The 18,361-nt window shown below is 50.2% G+C and overlaps 1 protein-coding gene and 1 pseudogene across 1 annotated transcript in view; one reads left to right on the top strand and one right to left on the bottom strand.

Moving 5' to 3' along the window:
- Positions 1–3,592: 3,592 nt before the first annotated feature.
- LOC142069835 (uncharacterized) lies at positions 3,593–7,305 on the top strand (annotated as a pseudogene).
- Positions 7,306–9,353: 2,048 nt separating this feature from the next.
- The window catches only part of LOC125628466 (uncharacterized), a 66,142-nt gene continuing 57,134 nt past the window's right edge, over positions 9,354–18,361 (bottom strand). The window contains 3 exon segments of the mRNA XM_075122306.1: positions 9,354–12,647; positions 13,549–14,428; positions 16,509–16,683. Coding sequence (XP_074978407.1) covers positions 12,536–12,647; positions 13,549–14,428; positions 16,509–16,683 — 1,167 coding nt within the window. The 3' untranslated portion in view covers positions 9,354–12,535.

Below are 18,361 nucleotides of genomic sequence, written 5' to 3'. Positions count from 1 at the left end.
TTAAAGTCACAGGTGTGGAGAGGCTCTTAGTGCTGCCATTGGGTCACCTGTCAGTCAGTGTTGACTGCCCACTGCGAAGGAACTCTGAGCTCTAGCAGTTAAAGTCACGGGTGTTTAGGACCTTGGGGCATCCGTTAGCCTAGCCCGGGCTGCCCGCCGCGAAGGGACAGTGCGTCCTAGCGGTTAAAGTCATAGATGGTATAAAACGGGCATAGCTGGCACCTCACCAAACATCCTTGGCCATCGGCTAACACCTGCTGGTGCAGCCAGATCAGAAGACAAGAGATATGGGGCGACAGGCAGTGTGGGGCACATGGGGCTGCTGGAGGAGGTCACAGACTGGGGTTCATAAGGGCTAGTGGTGGAGGACAGATTGGGGCACGGGCTGAATGGGGATGGAGGCGCAGGGCCACATGGGGACAGGGGAAGGGGGTGCAGGCCACATTGGGAAAGGGTGGTGGCTGAGTGGAGGCACAGAGACACATAGGGATGGGGCAGGGGGTGTCTGAGTGGGAGTGGCAGGATACATGGAGACTGGGCAGATGTGCCTGACTAAATTGGAAAGGCTAGGGGTCAGCCAGGGTCTCCATGGCTGAGGCTCCCTAATAATCCCCCCCCCCAAAAAGCCCATTCAATATGTCTCCCACCCACACCCAATAACCCTCCAGGTTCATTCCTAGGCTCCTTCCCTCTCCCTCAGCTCCTCCATTATCCCTGACTCCCCAAGCCTTTCCACTGCTTCTGGGGGGGGGGGGGTGAAAATACAACTCTGTATTGTAGTTTAAATGAATTGTTCAAAGTTCTGTATTTATATACCTAGTAAGGAATCAATTTGTCAGAAAACATTTCCTGAATCTTTGTCATTGTCATTATTACATACATATTTGCTGATGGGTACTTTGAAATAAATTACCAAAAAAATTGAAACTGGTGTGATTATATTGTGATATTTTGACAAATAAAAATTTGCAGAATTGTAAAATATTTTGTGCAGAATTTTTAATTTTTCGGTGCAGAATTTCCCCAGGAGTTCATAAATGCATCCATAAACTGAATTTGGCAAGGTTGAAGGGGAAGTACATCAGGCATAAGACAAAAGTTGAAGATGCTGGGCCATGCCAGCTGTGGGCAAGACTCATAGAATCATAGAATATCAGGGTTGGAAGGGACCTCAGGAGGTCATCTAGTCCAACCCCCTGCTCAAAGCAGGACAAATCCCCAATTAAATCATCCCAGCCAGGGCTTTGTCAAGCCTGACCTTAAAAACTTCTAAGGAAGGAGATTCCACCACCTCCCTAGGTAACGCATTCCAGTGTTTCACCACTCTCCTAATGAAAAAGTTTTTCCTAATATCCAGCCTAAACCTCCCCCACTGCAGCTCACCTTCTATTAGGTCGCAGAGCATGTTTCAAGAAGAACCCCTGGTTCTTCTGAGGTCCGTCGGAAGCCCGAAGGCATCCATTACGCATCCATTATGCATAGTTTCAACGTATGAGGCAGGTCAGACACTGCATAGTCACTCTCAGAAAAAATGTTGCATGGACGGTATAATTAAGTGGTTGCAATGACTCAATAGATGCCCACACATACAGCATTGAGTGTCACTTTGAGTGCCACACTGAATGTATATAATGCGCTGGGTCGAAAGGTAAAAGCAACAGAAACAAATACTGATTTTACTACTGCAACTTGTGAGACTCAAATTGCCTGGTAGAGACTCTAATGGATGGGAAAGTGACGGCCATGGCCAATGCAGAAGCTAAGTAGAGAGAAATATGTGCTTTGAATGAGACTGCACCTGAACAAATGCTTAGCAATGTAAGCAGAGTCAGGATGAGCTCCACCCTGACATCTGGTGGTGAGGTGTGGCAAGTTGTGGAAAAGAACTTCAGGGGCCAATCTCATTTGCATAGGCACACCCACCCCGCCTAGAATGAGGCCATTGCTGCCCAAATGGTCACTTTGGCTGCTTTGGGATCCCCAGTGTCTCTGTTATTGGGGCAGGAAGAATAAATTGTTATTATCCTGATTATGGGAACTGTGCTTGGAACTGTACTTGACCTTTTGTTATGCTGGAGGGACTCACCATCAACTAAGTAGCACTCGCTAGGCAAGGGTCATGGGTTCCAAAACTCTATGAATTCAGAGAAATTGAGGATAAGTATTAATACTTGGTGGTATGGGCCCCTTGGTGAAGGCCTTACATGCTAATTGCACTTTTTCCTCTCTGCATTGTGGAATATCAGAGCTAATTTTAGAGTAACAGCCATGTTAGTTTGTATTTGCAAAAATAAAGGAGTACTTGTGGCACCTTAGAGACTAACCAATTTATTTGAGCATAAGCTTTTGTGAGCTACAGCATCTGATGAAGTGAGCTGTAGCTCAGGAAAGCTCATGCTCAAATAAATTGGTTAGTCTCTAAGGTGCCACAAGTACTCCTTCTCTTTCAGAGCTAATTTTGATTCTATTAGAAGTCTAGTTACAGGCTGCTGAGCTCGCTTTGGGCTAATGGTACACCAGCACTGAGGCTCCCCTACTACAAGCTGAACTGACTAAGAGCTGAAATCACTGAGCGTTGTGTTAAGTAGTGGGGGAGCCTGAAGATATATTGTGGAGCAGTTTGCGGGACGGCAGGAGCTGCTTGTGGGATGCAGATGGTGGAGCAGTTTGTGGGACGGCAGGAGCTGCTTGTGGGATGCGGACTGGTGAAGCGGAGCGGAGCCCTATGGAGCTGCTGGGCAGTCAGCTTCAGATCATGTAAGGTGCCTCCCCCCCCCCCCCCCGATCTCCACCCAGGTTGGGAGGTAAAGCTCTGGAGATAAACTTTCAAACTCTGGGGCTGCCCTCACCAGGGACAGAGACAGAGACTTTTGGGTCATTGGACTTTTGGGACTTTGGGTGATTTCAGGTTGCTGGACTCAAGAACCAAAGGGAAAGGACACAACCCAATTTGCTTGGGGTGGGTTTTTGCTCATGGGTTGTGTTATGAATCCTGTTGGTGGTGTTTCCCCAGCATAATGCCACATTGTTTCTCACTCAGACTCTGTGCTTGCGAGAGGGAAAGTATTGCCTCTTGGAGGCGCCCAGCAGGGGTGGTATATATTTGTCCCAGGTCACTGGGTGGGGGTTCGAGCCAGTTTTGCATTGTGTTATTGGAATGGATCCCCTAGATATTGAATCCAGCCCTTGTTGCTGCAACTCTGATGGACAGAAGGGTTACAGCAGAAAGGCTTTTAAAGCACTTATTGAATCTGAACTGTGAGAAACAGACATCGTTTTTAGCAATCTTAGCCACAGAAATGAATCAATGCATTTCCTTAAAAGCTGCACAAGATCTGGCTCTACCAAATGCGGAACTGCTGATATCAACGGTAATATGAAGACGTAAAATTTGCAGCTGCTAAATTTTTTTTACAGAAAAGCATTTTGTCCTGCAGTACATGGGAGTTTCAGGGCTGATCCCAAACCTGAAAAAATAATGCCAGGTGACCTATACTTCTCCTTAAAGGGTGCAGATTTCAGAGTGGTAGCCCTGTTAGTCTGTATCAGCAAAAATAACCAGGAGTCCTTGTGGCACCTTAGACACTAACAAATTTATTTGGGCAGTGGTCACAGTGACTTCAGCACCAGCAAGTAGACCAGTAATCAAGTGGAGTACAAGGCTGCTGCTTTATTGCGTAGCCTGATGTACGAGTGTTTGAGTGAGAGGCTGGGTCAAAACCAGGCCGCCCTAACCGTGCTTCAGAGGGTGACGCCACTGAATTTATGATTCTGTAGATTTTTACCTCCCTTCGCTTTCTGTTACTCCCGGGACGGAGAATGAGAGTCGACTGTGTTCCGCTCCCGCATGCTCCTCTCGAGTCTCCTGTTCCCGGTCTGCACAGGGGCTGCTCCGGGACCGCCGCTCAGAGCCAGGCGCCTCCCAAGGCGGCAGGGAGAACACGGGGAGAAGCAGGGTCTCGCCCTCGACCTTTCCCGCTCACCCCGAGGCTGCTGCGGGCGGGAGCTCCGGGGTGAAAGCAGCCCCCTTCCCTTGACTGAGGGCGACCGCGGCCAGCCCCGGTCACGCAGCGCTGGACCCTGCGAGGGATGGAGGCTGCAATTCGCCAGCAGGAAGCACCTGTGTGATGATGAGTAGCTGTGGCGTGGGAAAGCGCCGCTGTGCTGCCGGTTCCTGCAGGCGGAGCCGTCTGGATATCTCTGGGACATGTGGGGGAGTGAGTTGGGGTGGCTGGGGTTACAGGTGGTGCTGGGGAAATGTGCCAGGGAGAGTCCTGTGTCTGGCGGGGCTTAGGGACGTGGGGGATGTGCAGGGAGGGATCTCTGTGGCGGGGTTTAGGGAGGTGGGGTTACAGGTGGGGGATGTGCAGGGCACGATCTGTCTATTGTGAAGTTCAGGGTGGTGGGGTTACAGGTTGGGGGATGTGCAGGGAGGGATCTGTCTGTGGCGGGGCTTAGGGAGGTGGGGTTACAGGTTGGGGGATGTGCAGGGAGGGATCTGTCTATTGCGGAGTTCAGGGTGGTGGGGTTACAGGTTGGGGGATGTGCAGAGAGGGATCTGTCTGTGGTGGGTCTTAGGGAGGTGGGGGGATGTGCAGGGAGGGGCCTGTCTATTGCGGTGTTTAGGGAGCTACACAAGTCGGTCAGGGTGATATGCCCATGATCTCACGGCAAACTCCCACATTTTCCCACAGTCCCATGTGTCCTCTCTCGGTACTTTCAGTGAGCTGAAGACAAGATTGCCTCCCTCAAGCTGGCCATTTCCCTATAGCTTTTGCACATGGAAGTGAGGTTGCCCCTAATGGACTTGGAGACTGAAGCCAGACTGTTCTCAGGGAACATGGCTGCCTCTGTTAGGAGGCTGAACTGGAAGCCATGTGATGACAGGGGAATACAGGGAACAGAAGGGAGGCTGAAGATGTGCAAGTAGATATGAGGGACAGGAGGGATGAATAGGGGTACAGGGAGAGAGAGACGGGTGTAGGTCATATGCGGTGGAGGAGGAGATGGAGGAAGGTGGGGCAGGAGAATGTGAGGTGCAGGAGGAAACTGAAGAGAGGCAAGAGAGGGCTTGGGAACATCTTTAAAGTGCAAGGGAAAATATCAGGGGTAAGATGCTATGAAGTGATAGGGAAGGAAACTGGGGACAGGAGTGTTGGAGGCAGAGGGGGACAATGTGAGTGGGGAGAGGAGACTTGGTGGGGTTGATAAGGAGGTGTTGAAGGGAGAGAAATAGGTCAGTGATAGGGGAGGAGAGTGGAGAAGCATTGGCCAGCAGCTCCACCATTCTAGAGGTTAGGGGGTTAGGTGGAGTCCCTCTTGGATCTGTCAGTGGTGAGGCTGCATTCTGATTGTGCACTTCACTTTGAATTTTGACCCTGAAATGATCTCTCTCACACTGGGACCAGGCAGTTCCCGCTAAAGAATGCAAAACCAGAATGCAGTTCAGAACCTCACATGGGCTTACAGATCATAAGAGGTTTTTCTTTTTTTTTAACCTTGTGATTTTTTGGGGAGGTCAGACTCATGACCAAAGGAGAGATTTCCAGAAGGATTAATGTGCAGACCAAAGGTACTGGCGGCAGGTGAGTGACATAGGGAGCAAGTGGGGAGAGTGCACGCGTGTGCCAGAAATGAAGGAGAGGGAGAGAGATGAGGGGATTTCTGCATGAGAGAAGAGACAAAGGGACATGAGCCAAGAAAAGGAGGGAACTGGGAGGAAAGGGAAGAGATTTCCAGCCCGACACAGTTGAGATCTGAGGGGGAGCTGAACCCCTCACAGTTGTGAGAAAATTATGAAGCCAGGGGAGAAGGTGATCAGATTTTGGAGCTATGGATTGTGTCCCTCTATAGCTCCTTTTGGTCCCTGTAGGATTCATCAGGGTTCATGCACTTGGCAACATTCAGGGCACACCCGGAGTGTTGTGTAGGAGCAGTGCACACATGGCTCCTCTCAAGGGCATGAACCTTGGAAACTCGCCCAGATGACATGAACTGTGGGAAGCCTCCCAGGACTGGGCTCAAGGCCCAAGAGCAAGGAATGCGGTACATAGAAATTGGTAAATAAGAATATTAAACAAAGCCAGTGTATTCCTTTTATCTGTTGGAGTATGTAATGTGTGGGGGGAGAGAGAGAATAAAAGAGAGGGTGGAAAGCTGACAAAGCAGACCAGCCTGCTTGCTTGCTTAAAGCCTTGTTCTGTCTTGTATTTGGACTGCAACAGGTCCCCATTTTTTTCCTGGGGGAGTGTGGGGCTCCTTCTGGTGGTATCTCCAGTTATCATGGATGTGAGCCTGCCAGGTCACACCCTCTGATGGAAATGTGAGAGATTAAATCATCCCTGGATTCTCTTTCCACTCGGCAGGTGCCGGGATCCTGAGCAAAGCCGAGATATGGACTCATGAGGAAGGGCCTGAAAACCTGGAGCCGCCTGACATGTTACAAGGGGGATCAGGAGAGACTGCTTGCCAGAGTCCTGAGCAGGAAGAAGCCTGCAAGAAGTAGAAGAGGAACCAAGTCTGGAATGTGTCAGATCCCTTAGGGGAGTGCGAGAACAGATTCAGACTTTCCCAGCCACTTCCACAGGGCAGACCCGGGACCATGGGAGATCTTAATAGCCAAGAGAAACCCCATAAATGTATAGACTGTAGGGAAAGCTTCCATGAAAAGCAGGAACTCTTGGCCCATGGGAGAGTCCACAGGAGGGAAAAATCCCATCCCTGTGTTGAATGTGGGGAGAGGTTCAAGCATCAGTCAGAGCTTTCTAAACACCAAAGATCCCACACAGGGGAGAGCCCCCATTCCTGTGGAGAATGCGGGAAGAGCTTCCAGCATCTGTGCATCACCAAATCTACATGGGGGAGAGACACCATCCCTGTGGTGAGTGTGGAAAGGGGTTCAGCTGCCCCTCAGATCTCAGCGAGCACCAGAGGTTGCATGCTGCCGAGAGGCGCTATTCCTGTCCTGAATGCAGGAAAGGATTCAATCACCCCTGCGAACTGAGCAGGCACCTGCGAATGCACACAGGTGAGCACCCCTTCCCCTGCCCTGAGTGTGGGAAGGGGTTCAGCCAGAGCTCGGATCTCAACAAGCACCTGCGGGTACACACGGGCGAGCAGCCCTATCCCTGCACTGAGTGTGGGAGGAGCTTTAGCCAGGTCTCCGCACTCACCCTACACCAGACAACCCACACTGGAGAAAGACCCTACATCTGCGACGTGTGTGAAAAAAGGTACACACACCCATCAAACCTCATTAAACACAAGAGAATCCACATGGGGGAGTGACCCTGGGGAAGGCTTTAGCGGGAGAGAGCCTCTGGTGTGCTGCCAGAGAATCAGCAGCATCACGATGGCAGATCCCAAGGGACAGAGCCTCCTTGCAGATCGAGTGCCACCCAGACTGATTTCTAGCTACAGCCTACCAGAGAATTCAGCTAGACAAGTGAGACCTTCCCAGACATGGACTTCGCTCCAGACATATGTGTATAATAATGTGAAACTGAGGAACAGGAACCACTACTACAGAGTTTGAGAGACATTGGCCCCTACCCCCGACTCCCACCATCTCTTCCCAGAACCAGTGGTTTAAACCACTGGGAAATGAGGAAGGGCTTCCTCTGAGGAGTTGTCCAGTGCCAGAAATCCCCCAGCAGCAATTAGTCCCTTACTTGCTTTTTAGCAGTCAGGGGGTAGTTTGTCTCTTCCCTGCATCCGTGTGAACTCATTTTGTTCCCTGCTCTGGCTTCCTCTGTGGCTGGGATGGAGCCTAACTTGGGGCTCTCTGCCTTTGGGTAACGGAGGTTTCTTTAGCTGTGTTTGGGATTCCCCTGGGACTTGCTAGAGTTGTAAGCAGGAGGAGGTAGAGAAAGCATTTGTCCCATGGGTTGGGGAGGCCCCAGCATCCACCTGAGAGATGGCTCCAGAATCTTGCACCACAGAGTCAGGTAAGATCTTTACAGATTCCAGACCTGATTGTCCTCTTACTCACAGCAGTTTTACATTGTCACTCTCTTAACTTCAGTGGAGTTACTCCTGATTTACACCAGTGGGAGTCTAAGCAGGACCAGGACCAGCATCCCCTGGAGGTGGAGAATATATTTTATTTCTGTCAGGATTCTCAGAGCCCCCTGCCTAAGTGATTTGAGATATAGATGTGGCCTTTGGGTAGGATCAGGCTATTGGTGTCTGAGGACTGTTTGGAACTTCCCAGCAGATTTAGGATCTCTCCTAGGTCTCTCCTCCCATAGACTCTTCTCATGGGAGCCATGTAGTAGTTCTGCATGTTATTTTAATCCTATACTTCTAGGATTGCTGACTATATTTCTGCAACGGAAGCAATGCTGTGACTTGCATGGGAGGTGCTTTCAGGGTTCCTGCAGCTCATTGGCCCAGGCAGAAAAGTTACCTGGTTCCTTTGGCCTTTATTTTATTTTCAGAGCATACTTTTTGGCAATTCATGTTGTGCTGAACATGACCACAATCCCTTCTCTTACTGCACCCTCTCCCCAAATACTTGATCATGAACCTATTACAGCCTGCCTTTTAATGTGGATTTGATTGTTTGGTATCTTTAGGCCCGATGTTTCCTTCCCCGATTCATTTAAAACTCCAGTTGCTAACGGAAAAATCAATTACAACCCTAAGATTAGGAGAGACCCTGAATTTTCACACTTTCAGTGATTTGAAATGTTTACAAACTCTGGCTTTATTGAAACCAACCTAGGAAAAGGTTGTTCAGGATTCAAAATAAATGATGTCTCCTCAGCACCAATCTTCTCCTTGTATGTGTTCATCTACTGGTTTCTTGTGGTGTTGGCATTCACAAATGCAGATCCAATGGATAAGGGTCTGTCTACACAGAGTCGGGAGCACTAAGTAACAAGATGATGGGTTACATGCCTCAGAGTGGCTTTCGGGTATGTCTACACTATGCACCTTTTAGTAACACAGCTGCGCCGCTAAAAGGTGCGCAGTGTAGTCACTCTTTGTCAGCAGGAGAGAGCTGACAAAGTGCTATTCACACCAGTGCTTTTTGTTGGTAAAACTCTTGTTATTCGGGGGGGAGGGGGGGTGTTTTTTTCACTCCCCTGAACGACAAAAGTTTTATGGATGAAAGTCCAGTGTAGACAAAGCCTTAGAGAAGAAGTTAGGAAAATCAGCAGCGTCTATAGGGGCTTTGGTGGTTGCTTTTACTCCATAATAATGACCATTGGGAAGCAGAGGTCAAGCATGCCCTGCAGGTTGACTTACCCAGTGTCATACATCTTCCTGTATTCATCCATATAGCATGGGAATAGGGCAAGTCACAACACGCAGGCAAAGGAAGCTGCAACAGAGTGTGAATGACGCAGTTCTTTAAGACCAGAAAGGACCTTTATGATCACATAGTCTGACCTCTTCCATAACACAGGCTATAGCATTCACCCAGTGACTTCCTCCATTGAGAGGAGGTATAGCTCAGTGGTTTGAACATTGGCCTGCTAAACCCAGAGTTGTGAGTTCAATCCTTGAGGGGGCCATTGAGGGATCTGGGGCAAAAACTGGGGATTGGTCCTGCTTTGAGCAGGGGGTTGGACTAGATGACCTCCTGAGGTCCCTTCCAACCCTGATATTCTATGATTCTATGATCAAGCCTGGTTAAAATGTGTCTTTGAGAAAGACATCCAATCTTGATTTAGAAATTCTAAATGATGGAGAATTCACCAGATCCCTTGGTAACCTGATGCAAAGCTTACATATCCTCACTGTTACAATTTTCACCTTGTTTCCAGTGAGACCTTTGCTGACTTCAGCCTTTGGACCTTGGATTATGTTATGTATTCATTTGCAAGATTAAAGAGCCCTCTAGTATCAAATACTTTGATCAAGTTGCCTCTTGACCCTCTCATTGTTAAGCTAAACAGAGTGAGTAGGTCTTGTCAGTGCTTCACTGTATGACATGTTTTCCTAGGCCTTGGGTCATTATTGTAGCTCTTCTATGATGTCTCCAATGTTTAAAGTGGACGCTGGAACTGAACATACTATTGAAACAGTGATCTCCACAATGACATGTAGAAGAAATATCACCTCTTTATCCCAGCCTTGGGGATCATTGCTCCTGTTATTCTTACACAGGGTATTGTGACTAGGGCTCAGAACTGGTTCCACTGGGATTGTCCTGAAAATGACCATGTGAGTCATAGCCCCACTGGAGCCAATTCCCCACCTCCCTGCCAGCGTCCCTCTCCATGGTGGAACCTCCAATATTTACTAAGGGCTAAGCTGCTCTCCACTAGCAATGGGACTAACACCTCATCCTCACATATACGAGAAGCCACCAGCCCACAACCGGCCCTAACTTTCAGCTACTCCCAGCATGGACTAAGCTTGAAGTAAGGCCCCGAGATGAAAGGCTGCAGAGCCCATTCTCTCTCTGATGTTAATTGTTTTACGTCTGGGTAATTTAATGTAATATTTTCCCCCAGTGGGGTTTGGACCTGAAGAGCTGGGAACATAAGCCAAAGAGCTGGGAACAGGCTTCAGTTCTCATAAATGGTTTTTATTAAAAGGTTTAACCAGCTTCTATAGAAATAGACACAACAAGCAGGAGAATGGCTGTCCCAAAACACCCTCCTACATAATCCTCACTAATGAGAGGTCTGCCCATGCTGCTGAGAGTAATGGACACTTGGGAGGATAACTGTGCAAAGGGCCTGGATTGTCCCCAACCCTCATCATTGTATGGAAGCAAAGGAGTAAGAAGAAAAGGTTTATTTGTGGTGATGCTGGTAGAATGGGGGGGGGGGGGGAAGAGGTGTGTGTCAATCTAGTAATAAGTTAGATTTGATCCAGGGGGAAGAACTAAATGATGGAGGGCCCTGAAGGGGATGGGGGAAGCAGGTGCTGTAAAGGAGATAAGATGGTGATCAGAGAGGGATGGGTCTCAGTGATAAGACTGGTGGATATTGAGACAGGTAGGGGTGAAGCAGCAGAGGAGGGAGGAGCATACTGGTTGGACATTTGGGTAATGAGAATGAGTGACAGACAGCTAATTACTAATTAAGGGACTAGGGAAGGAGTTAAGTACACTAATGACTGAATTGACAGGGAGTGCTGTTAAATTCATTATAATCAGGTGAAGAGGAAATCATATAAATAAATCAGAACAGCAGCAAATGAGGTATGTCAGTGAGTTAAATACTGAGGGTCCATTCCTGCAACGAGCTCCAAAGGAGCCTGTTAGAATCATAGAATATCAGGGTTGGAAGGGACCCCAGAAGGTCACCTAGTCCAACCCCCTGCTTGAAGCAGGACCAATTCCCAGTTCAATCATCCCAGCCAGGGCTTTGTCAAGCCTGACCTTAAAAACCTCTAAGGAAGGAGATTCTACCACCTCCCTAGGTAACGCATTCCAGTGTTTCACCACCCTCTTAGTGAAAAAGTTTTTCCTAATATCCAATCTAAACCTCCCCCACTGCAACTTGAGACCATTACTCCTCGTTCTGTCATCTGCTACCATTGAGAACAGTCTAGAGCCATCCTCTTTGGAACCCCCTTTCAGGTAGTTGAAAGCAGCTATCAAATCCCCCCTCATTCTTCTCTTCTGCAGGCTAAACAATCCCAGCTCCCTCAGCCTCTCCTCATAAGTCATGTGTTCTAGACCCCTAATCATTTTTGTTGCCCTTCGCTGGACCCTCTCCAATTTATCCACATCCTTCTTGTAGTGTGGGGCCCAAAACTGGACACAGTACTCCAGATGAGGCCTCACCAATGTCGAATAGAGGGGAACGATCACGTCCCTCGATCTGCTCGCTATGCCCCTACTTATACATCCCAAAATGCCACTGGCCTTCTTGGCAACAAGGGCACACTGCTGACTCATATCCAGCTTCTCGTCCACTGTCACCCCTAGGTCCTTTTCCGCAGAAATGCTGCCTAGCCATTCGGTCCCTAGTCTGTAGCGGTGCATTGGATTCTTCCATCCTAAGTGCAGGACCCTGCACTTATCCTTATTGAACCTCATCAGATTTCTTTTGGCCCAATCCTCCAATTTGTCTAGGTCCTTCTGTATCCTATCCCTCCCCTCCAGCGTATCTACCACTCCTCCCAGTTTAGTATCATCCGCAAATTTGCTGAGAGTGCAATCCACACCATCCTCCAGATCATTTATGAAGACATTGAAGAAAACCGGCCCCAGGACCGACCCCTGGGGCTCTCCACTTGACACCGGCTGCCAACTAGACATGGAGCCATTGATCACTACCCGTTGAGCCCGACAATCTAGCCAGCTTTCTACCCACCTTATAGTGCATTCATCCAGCCCATACTTCCTTAACTTGCTGACAAGAATACTGTGGGAGACCGAGTCAAAAGCTTTGCTAAAGTCAAGAAACAATACATCCACTGCTTTCCCTTCATCCACAGAACCAGTAATCTCATCATAAAAGGCGATTAGATTAGTCAGGCATGACCTTCTCTTGGTGAATCCATGCTGGCTGTTCCTGATCACTTTCCTCTCATGCAAGTGCTTCAGGATTGATTCTTCAGGATTGATTCACATGGAGCTCCTTTGCAGAATCAGGGTGTATGTAGTCTGATCAAAACCTCCCATAAGTACAACTGAATTGGTAGTTGTGGTCAAAGGCAGCTGAGTAACAAGAGAGCTTCTGAAACAACAGGGGAGTAAACAGAAGTGATATCAGAGTAGTGATCAGGGCAGGAGCAGAAGACAAGGGTGAGAGATGAATAAATAGCTGGTTATTCAAGGACGGTGCCCAATTAATTAAGTAGTAAGCAGTAAATGCATCATCAGTGGTGTTAGTTGAGACAAGGGAGCAGGAAGAGTCAACCAGGTGAACGGGATTTAATAATGCACCATGGCAGACTTTGGACATATTTACTGGGTGGCAGCTGGGGAGGGACAAAAGGACTGGGATGCAGCTAGGGCCAGTGAGGCAGAGCAGGGAAGATGGCAGCTACACAGCTGGTCAGTGGTGGGGGCAGAGGAGCTAGATTGCCTGTTATGGAGGTGCAGTCCCTGGTGCCTCCTACTCAGTTACAAATCTGTGAGAGGTGCTGCTAGCAGAGGGGTGTTTGGGTGCTGTTGGGAAGCAGGGCTGTTTCTCCTATGGAGTTGATGGATCTCAGATGTTGAGGGCCTTGGAAAACAAAAATCCTTTCTCCTCTTCTAGCTGGCCTGCTTTGCTTATAGGTACTACAAATACACACCTGCCTCAGAGCAGCAGAAAGGAAACCAGGGCTCTCCAATCACCTTACCTCCTTTCTGCAGCACTTCAACATATAGAGAGAGCTATACAGGAGTTAAGTGTTATTAGTAAAAGCAGGTAGGAACAGAATATCTTCTGGAGGTTTCAGGCACTGGGGACTCCACTTAATCCTCCCTCATTCTCCTGTAGGATGTGATGGGGTGATAATGGCATAAGGGAGGGTCGAGGGCTGATTTCCCTCAGGCTGTGTAGTAGTGGCTCATGTTCTTCTGCTCCAATCACATATATAGGCTAGTGGGAGCAGAGCTCTCAGTTAGTCTATAGTTAAACATGGTCTCACGTGTTTCTGGCTGCGGCTCTGGCATGGATTCTCTGGTGACGGGCCAGGGAGGATTTGTTACTGAAGCTCTTCCCGCATTCAGGGCATAGGAAGGGCCGCTCGCCCGTGTGGGAGCGCTCATGCACGATGAGATCAGCGAGGTACTTGAAGCTCTTCCCGCACTCGGTGCATGGGTAAGGCCGCTCCTCGGTGTGGCTTCTTTGGTGTTTAGTCAGGTTGGAGAGCTGGCTGAAGCACTTCCCACACTCAGCACAAGGGTAGGGCCGCTCACCTGTGTGGGACCGCTGGTGCTTGTTCAAGTCTGAGGGGTGAGTGAAGGTTTTCCCGCACTCAGCACAGGAGTAGGGTCTCTCCCCTGTGTGCAATCTCTGGTGAGTGGTCAATGTGGAGAGGTGGCCAAAGCGTTTCCCACACTGTGCACAGAAATAGGGTTTCTCTCCTGTGTGGGTTCTCTGGTGTGTCTTGAGATGAGCTAGGCAGTTGAAGCTCTTCCCACATTCAGCACAAGGATGGGGCCTCTGACTCCTGTGGACTTTGCCATGCTCTGTAAGCTTCTGCTTTTCCCAGAACCTTTCCCCACAGTCTCTACATCTGTGGGGTTTCTCTGTCCTGAGAAAATTGCTTTGATGGTGAAGGTCCCCTATGGTCCGAGGTCTCCCCGGTGCAGGGAGCTGGGTTAGTCTCCTGAATCTGCTGTCACATTCCCCTGGGGGATCTGTCTCGTGTGCTGGGCTCCTCTTCTGCCTCTTGCAGGCTCCTCCTTGCTCACGTCTGTGAGTAACACTCTCCCCCGATCCCCTTTCTGGTACGCTGGGCAGCAGCAGGATTTCAGGCCCTTCATCACAGGGCTGCTCCTCAGTTCTGCTCAGGATCCCGGCACCTGGATGGAAAGAGAATCCATTTCATGTGCTGCTGTTGTAAAGGAAAGTCACTCATCTCATGGCCATGACTGTGACAGCCTCACATCTTCCCCACTGGAGATGCCCCAGAGTCAGCCGTGCAGAAATGGGGCTGAGGGGAGCTATGAGGGGGAAAAGTCAGGAATGCCCACATCCCCATTCTTCATTCCCTTCCTTTTTCCCCCTCAGACCCTACCAGAAGGTTTTCATAGCCTCCTTCTCCTCCCCTTCAGTCCCATCACCTTGCTAAGCACCATCCCACCCACTCTATACATCAGAGGTGGGCAAACTATGGCATGCAGAACCCTCCTGCCCAGCCCCCAGCCCGGGAGGCTAGCCCCCAGCCCCTTCCCTGCTGTTCCCCCTCCCCCGCAGCCTCAGCTCACTGCGCTGCCAGCACCCCGAGCTCCTGGGGCAGCACAGCTGCAGAGCCGGGCTCTGACCCGTGCTCTGTGCTGTGCGGTGGCGTGGCTGGCTCCAGCCGGGCAGCGCGGCTGTAGCACCACCAGTGCTCCAGGCAGCGCAGTAAGGGAGCAGGGGGGGTTGGATAGAGGGCAGGGGAATTCGGGGGGGTGGTCAGGATAGGGGTTGGGGCAGGGAACGGGGGGGTTGAATGGGGGCAGGGGTCCCGGGGGGGGCAGTCAGAAAGGAGGGGGGGTTGGATGGGGTGGCGGGGGGCAGTCAGGGGACAGGGAGAAGGGGTGGTTGGATGGGGCAGGGGTCCCAGGAATGAGGAGGGGTTGGATGGGGTGGCGGGGGGCAGTCAGGGGTGGGGGTTCCAGAGGCGGTCAGGGGACAGGAAGTGGGGGGGCGGTGGATGGAGTAGGGGTCCCGGGGCAGCTATCAGGGAATGGGGGGGGGGGGTTGGATGGGGCAGGAGTCCCGGGGGGGCCATCAGGGGGTGAGAAGCGGGGGGAGGGGGCGGGGGCCGGACCACGCCTGGCTATTTGGGGAGGCACAGCTTCCCCTTATCAGTCCCCCATACAATTTCTGAAACCCGATGCGGCCCTCAGGCCAAAAAGTTTGCCCGCCCCTGCTATACAGGCTTCTTTGCCCGCAGCCTCCTTTCTCTCACTCCTGCCCTCTCGGCTCACCTCCTTTGCCTTCACTCTGTGCCTCTCCTGTGCTTGTCTCTTTACCTCTTCTCCTAGCTGAACATCCCCTTAAATCTTTCTGTCTCTTTCACTTTTAGCTGGCTCTCTGCTCCTGGTTTCTCTCGCTCCCTTCAGCTCACCCCAAGTAGTCTGTTTCTCTGGAGATCAATTCCCACAGAAGCAGGACTAGCCAATCTATTTGGTACACACCTCCATTCCATGCAACTGCTTTTCCTGCTCTTCCTAAGGTGATCAGAAGGTGACGATCATGCTCCGTTTATTACAGAAATCCACTTAAAGTATTAGCTATCCTGTGTATGTGCCCTTTTGCTAAACCATGTCAAAATCCACTGCTGCTGCCCAGGACAGTTTGTTCCTCCCAGGATTTCTCAGCCCATCAGCATCACAATGCCCAGTGCTGAGGCTCATTCTCCAGGCTTTATTTTTTACTATATCATACATTACACCAGTACATGCAGATATTCTTGTTCCTGAGTTTGGCAGTGAATTCAGAGGGCCTGAATTCTAGCTCCTGCATTCCCACTGCTACAGCTCCCAGAATGCCAGGAATGACACAGAGGATAGTTCAACATAGTGGAGGCAGGTGGCAAGGACTTGGGTTTGCACAGCTGTTCCTCTCATGGCCAGCCCCACTTCACTCACTGCAAAGGCACTGGAGCTTTCCTGGGCCAGGGATGATGAACTGTGACCCACAATACCTACCCTAAATTCCGTTAATGAGCACCCACTGCCGCCATGCAGCCCCCTCTCTTTCTCAGGCATCACTCTTGTTTACCTGTAGATGGAAGGCTCTATACATCATTACAGTTCTCCAGAGCCATTGAGTTCCCCTCCCCGGACCCTCTGACTTAGGGGTTCCCTTGCTACTGTCATCTGTGCCCCCTTCCCTTGCTGCCCCCACCTTGGTGAGAAGAACACCCCTTATTCCCTGTACATGGCTTATTACCAGTTTCCTGTAGTGCTTGATTCTCCTTAGCACAGGGCAACTTGGACTTGTTTTGTCCAACCTCCTCTGGGGGAAGACACTTGTGATTGGGTTGAAGTTGCTCCAGCTGGGAGTTCTGAGATTCCCATAATGCTTCAGGGGTCTCCATTTCCTCAACCTTTACGCGCACGGTGACCTAGGAATGAACCCAGTACAAGCACATCACTTTGGAGCCAGGCCTGAGAATCACAGGGAAGAGCTGTATCTAAAAGGCCCTGCTAGCAAAGCACTCCATGCCCAGGGGCTCCTAGCCCCTTACAGGGTCAATAGGACTTGGAGGACCTGCCTCACTAAAGTACAGACTCATCCCTCTGATGAGCTGAAGGGGGAGTCACAGAGGTTATTTTATTGGAGCCATGTCCTGTCCCAGGCAGTTAGGGCCAGCATTGCAACTGGCATCCATGCAACTGGGGCCCTGTAAAGGACTGAGCAGGACATTACAGGCATCAGGCACTCCAATGTCAACGTGCCTGGAGGGTTTCCAAAGCATTCAAATTGGCAGGGTCCCACTTGCCCCCTTGACCACTGTCTGAATCACCTGTCCTGTGGATTTGGCCACCCTGCAGTACGGGCTGATAACATCTTGTAGATCACATCTGCATCTCAAACTTTGTTACCGAATCATAGAATATCAGGGTTGGAAGGGACCTCAGGAGGTCATCTAGTCCCACCTCCTGCTCAAAGCAGGACCGATCCCCAATTAAATCATCCCTGCCAGGGCTTTGTCAAGCCTGACCTTATAAACTTCTAAGGAAGGAGATTCCACCACCTCCCTAGGTAATGCATTCCAGTATTTCACCACCCTCCTAGTGAAAAAGTTTTTCCTAATATCCAACCTAAATCTCCCCCACTGCAACTTGAGACCATTACTCCTTGTTCTGTCATCTGCTACCACTGAGAACAGTCTAGAGCCATCCTCCTTGGAACCCCCTTTCACGTAGTTGAAAGCAGCTATCAAATCCCCCCTAATTCTTCTCTTTCGTAGACTAAACATCCCCAGTTCCCTCAGCTTCTCCTCAGAACACGTGTTCCAGTCCCCTAATCATTTTTGTTGCCCTCCGCTGGACTCTTTCCAATTTTTCCACATCCTTCTTGTAGTGTGGGGCCCAAAACTGGACACAGTACTCCAGATGAGGCCTCACCAATGTCGAATAGAGGGGAACGATCACGTCCCTCAATCTGCTGGCAATGCCCCTACTTATACATCCCAAAATGCCATTGGCCTTCTTGGCAACAAGGACACACTGTTGACTCATATCCAGCTTCTCGTCCACTGTAATCCCTAGGTCCTTTTCTGCAGAACTGCTGCCAAGCCATTCGGTCCCTAGTCTGTAGCGGTGCATGGGATTCTTCCATCCTGCATTGTCCTTGTTGAACCTCATCAGATTTCTTTTGGCCCAATCCTCCAATTTGTCTAGGTCCCTCTGTATCCTATCCCTACCCTCCAGCGTATCTACCTCTCCTCCCAGTTTAGTGTCATCTGCAAACTTGCTGAGGGTGCAATCCACACCATCCTCCAGATCATTTATGAAGATATCGAACAAAACCGGCCCCAGGACCAACCCTTGGGGCACTCCACTTGATACCGGCTGCCAACTAGACATGGAGCCATTGATCACTACCCGTTGAGCCCGACAATCTAGCCAGCTTTCTATCCAAATGGAATGCCATGAGCTTTTCCTCTCAGCCTTGCGCACCCACACATGCTTCCTGGGCATTCAGGCAGAGTCCTACCCTCACTTTGAAAATCCCAGGGCATCCAGCTCTTGCTAGAGCTCCCAGGTGCACCTGGATGCATACTTATACCTGCTCAG

The sequence above is a fragment of the Caretta caretta genome, chromosome 23 (genome assembly GCF_965140235.1).
Source record: "Caretta caretta isolate rCarCar2 chromosome 23, rCarCar1.hap1, whole genome shotgun sequence".
Classification (NCBI taxonomy): Eukaryota; Metazoa; Chordata; order Testudines; family Cheloniidae; genus Caretta; species Caretta caretta.
The sequence above is the reverse complement of the archived record's forward strand: the minus strand, read 5'-3'. Positions and strand labels throughout refer to the sequence as shown.